Raw genomic sequence first — 10149 nt, forward strand, 5'->3', positions numbered from 1 at the left:
ATAATTATTTTTTTTAAACAAAAATTTACACAAATTAAGAGAAATATGTAAAATTTGTAATCCACTAATTTATTGTTAGATTAATATTACAAATTCAAGTGAAATTTGGTATGAATATTTTTAATAAATAACGTAAGACATCTTCTTAAAATGCAATTAATTTATGTAAAAAATGAATATAATTTTTTTATTCTCAAGCTCGGGTAATAAAAAGGATATTAAAATTTGTTTTATTAAAATGATAATTTATTTTAATTTTTAAAATGGTAATTTGTTTTATGAATAAAAATATTAAAAAATGGACATTTAAAAAAAAAAGAAAAGGCAGCGAGACCGCGATTCTTTTTTTTTTTTGACGTCCCAAAAAAATCAGGACTTTACATTTAACTGAAATTGAATACTGGTTGAAGTCCGTCCGGACACTAGACTTGGGGTCCGAGTCTCTGATTGGCGGACGCCAGTTCGGATTCCAATCCGCCCTAATTTCGGCTACCGCTTTGGGCAGTCACCTCAATCCTCTCACTCACCTACCGCCCGGCAACACTGCCGTACTTGTCCACCTCGCTAACCGGTTCCCATATCTTCGAAGGTACGCGTGTGCATTACACGCGTACACTCACGCTCCGCGTGTTCTTCTCTGCTATCAGGACCACCTGCACCCACAAACGTGTCAGAATTAGGAAATTATAGAAAAGTCAAAAATACTAATAACCTCGATCTATCCAATTATAGACAGTCACGTTACCGATTGCATGTGAGTCTAAGATGAACAATGCAGTCGATTATGACCCACTCGAAAATCAGAGTGAATTTGGGTGAATTCCCTTCATTTCACGCACTACTCAGTTTATTTTTATTTCATTTTTAAAATTAATTAATTAATTAATTCCCACTCTGCTATTGGATAATAATAATAATAATAAATATTAATATTATAATAGTAATTATTAAATTACTTATAATTATAATAATATGTTGAGAACTGAAATGGCGAAGAGCAGAAGAGGAAGAAGAAGAAGAAGAAGAAGAAGGTGATTTCTCAATCTCCCATCTCGTTTTCGTACTCATCGGTAATGATCGCTGCTGCTCACGACTTTCTCGTTCTGATTGTCTCAAATAATCGTCTATTTTCTTTCGCTTTCTCGCCCTTTTTTCTACCTCTGCTCTAAAGCTGCTTAAAGTTCATTGTTTCTTTCTCAATCTCTGCAGATCTCTCCTCGCTCCGGTAACGGGGTTTCTTGCGCTTCTTAGCTGAGAAATTGGTAAGATTCATCTTTATCGCGCCTTTTGTTGTTGCTAATTACTGCTTCATTTTCCCTTCTTGCCCCGATTGTACTTCAATCCTATTTCGTTCTTGTTTCTACCCTCCTCTCTCTCTTTCTCTCTTTCGCCCTCTCTCGCTTGTTTGGGGCGGGAAGATCCTGACTCTTTTTTTGCTTTTTTGTTGTGTTTTATCTAGCCTGAATGGCTATGAACTTGTAAGATTCACCATGAATCCGGCTGGCTGCATGCTGAATTTATGTTGCAGATTTGTATAAATCTTTTGGGTGATTGTGTGTTTTGATTTTGATTGATTTTCTCTCCTTCTCATCAATTTTTTACTCTATATTTTACAGACTTTTTTTTTTTCAAGGACTTGACGAGTGCTCGATTGCATGAAGAAGATTCGTACTAGTTTGTTTTTGGTTCCTTTGCTTGTAAGTTGTAAGCTATATATATAGATTATTCTGAAAAATAGGATTTCTTGAGGATGAGTTTTGATTTTTCTTCGCTTTGTAGATTTATATATATTTTTTTCCTTTCATCTTTCCTGTGTTTTTCACTGCTGAATGTTACTATTGAGGCTTCTGACTTTACTTTTTTTCATGCCATCTTTTTAATCGTTCTTGAAGGGAAATTTTCTTCTGCAGCCTGGTTGGTTGCCGAGAAAATCAGAAAACTGTGGAAAAGATTGAGAATATATAGTTTTGAGTTTTGTTTTGTTTGATTTTAGTTTTCCAAACGATAGTAATAAATCTTTCTGTATGGATCATTTAGCTTCAGTATTATTTGCGCATGCATCTCTTTACACACTGATTTTTTCTATATTGGTTGTTTCTGTATACCTCCATCATGAAATAGGTAAATAGTTTCTTCACAAAAGCTGTTCTGTCCTCATATTTTTCCCCAACACCTCAAAAATTTTCCCCACACTTGGGCTTCAATTGGATTAAGGGTTTTATTAGAGAATAACTTGAGCGTGATCCATCAAGTGTTGGATTAAGGGTTTTCTCTCTACTTCATGTATGATTAAACCAATTTTTTCATTCATATTTTGTTTGCTTTTCCTTGTTTTCCAAGTTCCAAATGGAGCCTTAAAGAAATCTATACCCTTCAGATCACTTTTCTTGGGACCTGTTATGTGTTGACAGGATTCTATCTTTTATTTTATCTTATGAGGGTCTTGTTCATTCAGAGTTTTGATGCTGATGGGTGGATTTATCTTTCTCAGTTGGATGTCTAGCAAATGAAAGCATGTGCTGTGGATCAGAGAAATTAAAACCTATAATTTCTCCACTCTGTATCTTGTGTCTTCCAACAGTAACAGACCAGCTAACATAGACATGAATAACTTGACTGTTGAAACTGAGGATGCTTTTGCCAGCTTATTGGAGCTTGCTGCCAACAATGATTTCGAGGGCTTCAAACTATTAATTGAGCGTGATCCATCAAGTGTTGATGATGTTGGACAATGGTATGGCCGCCAGAAGGGCTCAAAACAAATGGTCTTTGAGAACAGAACTCCTCTGATGGTTGCTGCTACCTATGGTAGTATTGATGTCCTAAAGCTGATTCTCTCTGTGTCTGATGTTGATGTAAATTGTTCATGTGGCCTCGATAAATGCACTGCTCTCCATTGTGCTGCATCAGGTGGGTCTGAGAATGCTGTTGATGTTGTGAAATTGTTACTAGTAGCGGGTGCAGATCCAAATTTGGTAGATGCCAATGGTAGTCATCCTATTGATGTTATTGTTGTTCCTCCGAAGCTCCAGGATGTGAAATTTACCCTTGAAGAGCTCCTCGCAACCAATGGTTCTGTTGGCGATCGCAGCTTAAGGGTGTCAACAGCTACTTCAAATTCGAATTCTCCACTGCTTTCATCTTCTCCAGAAAATGGGTCCCCATCATCTATTTCAGATTCCACTTTTCCCATGAATTCGAAGTTCAATGATCTCCCTCCTTCATCTGCATCTGAAAAGAAAGAGTACCCAGTTGACCCATCTTTGCCTGACATCAAGAACAGCATATATTCCACCGATGAGTTCCGAATGTTTTCATTCAAGATCCGGCCTTGTTCACGTGCCTATTCTCATGATTGGACTGAGTGCCCATTTGTTCATCCAGGTGAAAATGCTCGAAGAAGAGACCCAAGGAAGTTCCATTATAGCTGTGTTCCTTGTCCTGATTTTCGAAAGGGGGCTTGCAGACGTGGAGATATGTGCGAATATGCACATGGAGTTTTTGAGTGTTGGTTGCACCCGGCTCAGTACAGGACGCGGCTTTGTAAAGATGGCACAAATTGCAATAGAAGAGTCTGCTTCTTTGCTCACACGCCTGAGGAGCTCAGGCCATTATATGTCTCTACTGGATCTGCTGTACCATCGCCTCGTTCAGGTTCTGCCACTGCGATGGACATTGCTGCAGCCATGAGCCTGTTGCCTGGCTCTCCGTCATCAGTTTCTGCCATGCCCCCTTCACCATTTACTCCACCGATGTCTCCATCTGCACCTGGGGTTTCACACTCCTCCATGGCTTGGCCCCAACCAAATGTTCCAACCTTGCATCTACCAGGAAGCAATTTTCAGTCCAGTCGCTTGAGATCGTCCCTTAGTGCTAGAGATATTCCAGCTGAGGACTTTAATTTGTCATCAGATTTTGATGTACAGCAACAGCAGCTCCTCAGTGAATTATCCTATCTTTCTCAGACAAATATGAATTCTAATTCTTTGAACCGTTCCACTCGTACAAAAAACCTAACACCTTCAAACTTAGAAGATTTCTTTTCTGCTGAGGGCTCATCTCCTCGCTATTCTGATCAGTTATTGGCTTCGGCTATGTACTCCCCAACACACAAATCAGCAGTTTTCAATCAATTTCAGCAGCAACAAAGCATGTTGTCACCGATCAACACAAATTTTTCCCCCAAGAATGTGGACCACCCTCTGTTACAGGCTTCCTTTGCCGTTCCATCTTCAGGGAGAATGTCCCCTAGAAGTGTGGAACCTATCTCGCCAATGGGCTCTCGAGTTTCAGCTCTTGCACAACATGAGAAGCAGCAACAGTTTCGCAGCCTTAGCTCTCGCGATCTTGGATCCAACTCTGCTGCCATTGTTGGCTCACCTGTAAATTCTTGGTCAAAATGGGGAGCCACCAATGGGAAGCCAGACTGGACTGTTAGCGCAGGTGAGTTGGGTAAGCTTAGGAGATCATCTTCGTTTGAACTTGGGCACAATGGTGAGGAGCCTGATCTATCATGGGTTCAATCACTCGTCAAGGAGTCTCCCCCTGAGATCAAAGAGAATGTAGCAACCCCAGTCTCAAATGTCGCAGATGCTGCCTCTTCTGGTGAGGGGACGAGCTTGAACTCCCAAGTTGAATCGGTTGATCATGCTTTGCTCGGTGCATGGCTTGAGCAAATGCAGCTTGATCAGCTCATGGCTCAGTAAAAACGGAATTCTTTTTACTGAGCCAGACTAAAAACAGGGAAATTTTTGGGAAATAATGTCCTTTTTTGGGTTTTGGAGGTAGAAAGTTACAATCAATGGAGGAAAGCAAGGGACAAAAGAAGGTCAAAATTCAGAAGAAAATTCATTTTCTGTTTTTCACCATTTATTATTAATACAGCAGCAGTCAGTCAAGAAGTGTGAGAACACCTCTGGGTTATATTTGAAAAATCAAGCCCAGGTAAAGTGTTTTTCTCTTCCTGTAGTTTCAAATTTTAGGTATATTGTTGTCATTTTTTTTTTTTTTGGTCTTCTGTGATGAGGTTTAACATGTTTCACATTAAAATGGAACCCGAGGCTTTGTTCCATGATATTTCCCTTTAATTCCTTGTTACCTCTGGGAAAATCAAAGAACAAAAAAGGGGTGGTCGTGAAGAAGCCCTCTTCTTGAAGTTTTTGTAATGTTTTGTAATATTCTGATTTCATAATTTTGAATCAATAATTGTGGTTGCCTGAAACTGAAATTTAGAAGTCCTTTCAATGATGTAACACATGCAGGTGGAATTACTTGATTCCGATATTACCGTCCTATTGTTCTCTTTTGTGTTCTATTCCATTTGCCCCATCTCTCTCTCTCTCTCTCTCTCCGCATTGGTGGTCAATTAGGGACAGTTTGGCATGGGAAGATGTGCTGTAGATTCGAAATCCCAATTGGGGAGAAGAAAGAACCGGGGGGGGGGGGGGGGGGGGGAAAATTGAAAATGGGGAAAGGGGCTTATATTATTTAAAGAGAATCTTCCTGTCTTTTTAGGGGAGATCAGATGCTAGGTGGGATTGGGAGCTGTGAATCGATCTCTCTCTTTTGTGAAACTTTATGGTAATGATATTCCTCATTTGATAATATGCCCTCCACATGTTGGTTCCACCTCCAGTGAACAATGGATCTTTTGCTCCACCCAGTAATCCCTTGAGTTATGCAGATTATCCCCATGTGTCTCTCATAACTCGAAAGGGCATTTCTTTTCTCTCTTTCTTTTGAAATTTATATCACATTTTGCATGGACCCCTTTCATTATCAGCCCATGTAGCCATGTGGTTGGTGATATATATATATATATATATATGAATATGAAAATACGCAAGTGGCTAGGTTAAGTTTTATGGTTCAAAGCCCAAAAGCCCAATTGAGTTCATCATTGAGGAACCATGATTTAAATGGTAAGAGAGTTAAACAAACATTTCAAAAAGTACCGAGGATAGCTATCATCTTCTTAACAATTTATATTGAGTATTTATCATTTACTGCCCACTATTTAAAATTAAGGGAGGCAACACCTTGCGCAAAGCAACAATAGGGTCGTTGAACGTTCCAATCTCTGGGTTGAGAATAATATCATTCTCAAATGGTTTGTTTATGGGGCTCCCAATCCCACACAAGAGTTTAGGGCATCGGAGGCCATTCACTTGATAATATATTTTCTTCGTTAGGGAGCTAATGATCACGCATTTGAGCCCATGAGATTTCTATAGTTATGCGTTAATTAAAGTTCCCTCCTAAGTCCAAATAATAATAAAAAATCAGGTTTATTTTTTATTTTTAAATAATTATAAAAATTATTTAACTTGTTTTTTAGTTTTATACATTTTTTAGAAAGTTGAAAAATATTCTCTATTTTTCTCTAGATTTTTTATATAAATTTCTAAAATTAAATGACAACATAATGTCTTTATAATTATTTTAAAATTCAAAAATGAAAAAAGAAAAAAAAAAAAAAAGAGTTTTGCACAATTAAACATGCCCTTAAATCCTTAAAATTCAATTTTGTTTTTCTTATATTAAGTCCTTTTTCGAACGCAAAGGATTCGAGTGAGAATTCAGGCGGAAAATGTTTGAACTTGGATTCCATCATTAACATATTGATGTCTTTTGAAGTTAGATAAAAATAAAAGAACTTTTTTCCATATTTCAAAGCTTCTACAAACTTTTATCAATATTTGATTTTTAGGACACTTAAATATTCTCTTCGTCAATTTATTCTGAATGGCCGAATAAAAATTTAAAAGTTGTTTTTTTGTCTTGATGCACATGAAGTTGCATAAATATTGTTTGAGTATTCCCAAAAAAAAATGGAGCAATCTCTTCCTCAAAAAAATACAAACTCGACCATTAAGAATGATGCTATGTTTGGAAAAGACTTATGATTTGGATTTGTATAAACTTGAGAAAGATGTAACATAAAAATCGTACCAAAGTTTGTCAGAATTTACTCAAATTCAAATTCAAGGTTGAAGTTCGCACACCCACGTAGTGAAATCTTTTCAAATGTTTAAAAAAATTATGTGATCCCCTTCTTCAAAAGGTTCAATATAGGGAAGGTAATAGTGCGGCCGATTTATTGTTAAAGAAGGAGAAATGGGAAACAATGTAATTTACGAAAAACAATACCTTCTACCACGTTATCTGAAAAGTATTTTTCGGATGGATAGGTAGGGTTTCGTTTTCGTTCGTCGTTAGTTCATCTTTAGAGTTTTGCTTGGTGTTGATTTTGGTTGTATTTATATTTTTATCTTCTTTATTAGTTATATTTTAGTTTTATTGTCCTAATTTGGTTGGTTTACTCTCACTTTTGTTTTGTTTTATCTAATCACGGTATTCCTTTCCCAAAAGTGAGGATATATTAATAAATAAATGGAGGTGCCGCCCTCCTTTTTTTTGAAAAAAAAAAAAAGGTTCAAATCCATTGAGAAGGATTCTTAATCAATAAATCGACAAAGTGTCACAAAAATTAAATATTTTTAATAGGTTCACATTTTTTTTTTTTACCAATGTTCAAGAAAGGTAAGTATCTTTTACTTTAAATACACTTAATTTTTATTTAAAATCAGTTATTATATAAGATACCAATATCAAATAATTGTTTATATTTAATTTGTTGCTATGTATTAAATAATATTAAAAATAAAAAAAATATTCAAATTTTGTTGCGTAATTTTTTTTTTTTTTTAGTGGCAAGGTACACCCTTTATTACATGCCCCCCTTTTTTTTCTTTTTTTCTTTTTGTCGTTGACGCACATGAAATTTTAAATATCGTTTAAAACAAGCAAACTCAATAATTGGGAATAGATTTTTTTTTTTTTTGAATATTCAAAGAAGTTTGTAATCTTATACCCCACAAAAGCGTGAATCCCCCCATTAGGGTGAATTTTTAATCAGCGTAGACTAATTTAATGTGTGTTATGGGCTAAATACGAAATCTTTTGAAATTTTAACTTGACCCGTTTGATAGTAAATCGACGAGTAGAATATAAGTGTCGTGAAAATCAAGTGTCAAAAAAAGGTTAATGAAACTCTTACAAATTTGGAAGATGCTTGTCTTTTTATCGAGCTTCGAAAAACGTAAATTTCTTTTACCTCAATTTTTATTTAAAATCAGATAGCATATATATGATCCAAACTCATACCGATATCAAACGCTTGGATGTCTCTGAATTACCAAACTCTTTCATACCAAAATAAATAAATAAATTTTTAGGACTCTGTTTGGATCAGCAACTTTATTGAAGAAAAAAATATTTTTATTATTTCTATTTTTATATTAAATAGTGTTAGAAATGAAAAACTATTCAAATTGTGATAAATCAAAGTTAATAATGTGTAAAATTAATTTTTTTTTGTTCATTTGTTTATTTTTTTTATTATATTTTCCATTTTCTTCATAATCAAACATCTAAAAGAGAATATCTTTTATATTTTTAAAAGCATTTTTCGAGCTCGAAAGAAAATCTAAATATTTTTTCTCTACCACTGAAGTAATTACGTTGTGGCATGAAGTCTATATCAAGTGCATGATTATGGGCTCATTATAGCATAAAAGGGGATTTGGTAAAAATTCATAATGTTCCTGTGTTGTTCTTCGCACTTTTTTTTTTTTTTAAAAGTTTAAAATTGATCACGAGAAAAAAGATAAAGGAAAGTTGGCAAGTAAAGCACACTCTAATCTCACCTTTCGGTGTTTTTTTTTTGTTTCTTTTGTTTTGGATGTGTGTGAGAGTCCCTTTTTTAGAATTGGCCAAAGAGAAAAAAGAACAACTTTAGAGAACGGGGCTTCGATATTTTTTATTTTGGACAATGAAAGAATTGAGGTTGTGTATCGGGTATGAATTTTGAGTTTTAGATTTGAATTTTTGTGAATTTTAAAATTTTAATATATTTTTTTATTATGTTTTATCTAAATTTTTACATATTAAAATTCAAAATCTGAATTCTAAATTTTCAAACACGTATGTGAAAGAATTACTATCGAAGACATGAAACTTCAAATTCGAGATGTCTCAAATGGATAGTCGTTTTTCAGGTTTGCCATTAGAATTTGGAGATCCCCCCATTGGGATCTTGTTTTACGCGCCTAGCTATTTGTCGATCAGTTGGTCAACAACCAACCACAACTCTCTATAGTTCATTCATGTCTGCCATGCCAACATAATGACCATAATAAGAAGCAGGTGAAGCAGCTACGGGCAACGGTTCGAAAGGCATGCTTTTTAGTAAGGGTGTGTGCAAACAGTCGGTTCGGCCAAATTCGGTTTATTAACCAAAATTTTCGATAAACACTAATTCCTAATTGAATCGACTGAATTAGTTGTTGTAACCGAAATGTACCCAACCGAACCAACTTTTTGAGTAATTCGGTTAACCGAATTTGACCTAATAAATTTAAAATTAATTATAAAAACAAAATATGATTACAAATTTTGTTGCTAGTTTACCAATTTCAATTTAATTAATAAAAAGATTTATGCCTCCGGGCACAAGCTCAAGTGGTAAGGACGGAAGCCAGATAGCCTTAAAAGAGAGGTACGTCTGGGGTTCAAACCCTACCAGTTGAGTGTTTATCCGCGATTTACATCCTACGCCAGTGGAAGGCACTGTTAGCGTAGGCGGGATTTGGTGCCGCATCAGGGGATCCAATTGGGCTCATCAGTAGCAAGAGTCCCTCGTTACCAAAAAAAAAAAGGGTTTATTGATAAAAGGGATATTTTAAGATTAAACATTCAAGATTTAACATGCATCATATATTAATATTACTAATTTACATTTAATTATTAATTAATTAGTAATTCGAGTAATTTGGTTAACCGAATTAAAGATCCCCCATACCCGAACCGAAAATCAAATACCTGAAATTATCCAAATCTCAAACTGAACCGAACCAAACCTATATATTAACTGAACCGAACTGATCGAACTCAACCAGTTAATTCGGTTAAACCCGAATTATGTTCACCCCTAGTTTTCAGCTGTCTCCATATAGGGCCCCCAACTAGTCCGGATTGAAGTAGCCTTTCGTTGCCCTACCAAACAAAAGAAGTCACTATCAAACAACTCGAAGAAAATAGTATTTGAAAACTCTTGTTATCTATTCCACTTGTAAAGCAAGAATAGTG

General features: G+C 35.5%; 1 protein-coding gene across 1 annotated transcript; it reads left to right on the top strand.

Moving 5' to 3' along the window:
• The first annotated feature begins 954 nt into the window (after window positions 1-954).
• Window positions 955-5221, top strand: LOC131167374 (zinc finger CCCH domain-containing protein 30-like). Its single transcript, XM_058126168.1, is given in 5 exon segments — window positions 955-1070; window positions 1210-1262; window positions 1617-1697; window positions 2492-2545; window positions 2548-5221. Coding segments are annotated over 2 exon segments (2190 nt in total). The 5' UTR covers window positions 955-1070; window positions 1210-1262; window positions 1617-1697; window positions 2492-2514; the 3' UTR covers window positions 4707-5221.
• The last annotated feature ends 4928 nt before the right edge of the window (window positions 5222-10149 follow it).

Source organism: Malania oleifera, chromosome 11, assembly GCF_029873635.1.
Source record: "Malania oleifera isolate guangnan ecotype guangnan chromosome 11, ASM2987363v1, whole genome shotgun sequence".
NCBI classification, from domain to species: Eukaryota; Viridiplantae; Streptophyta; class Magnoliopsida; order Santalales; family Ximeniaceae; genus Malania; species Malania oleifera.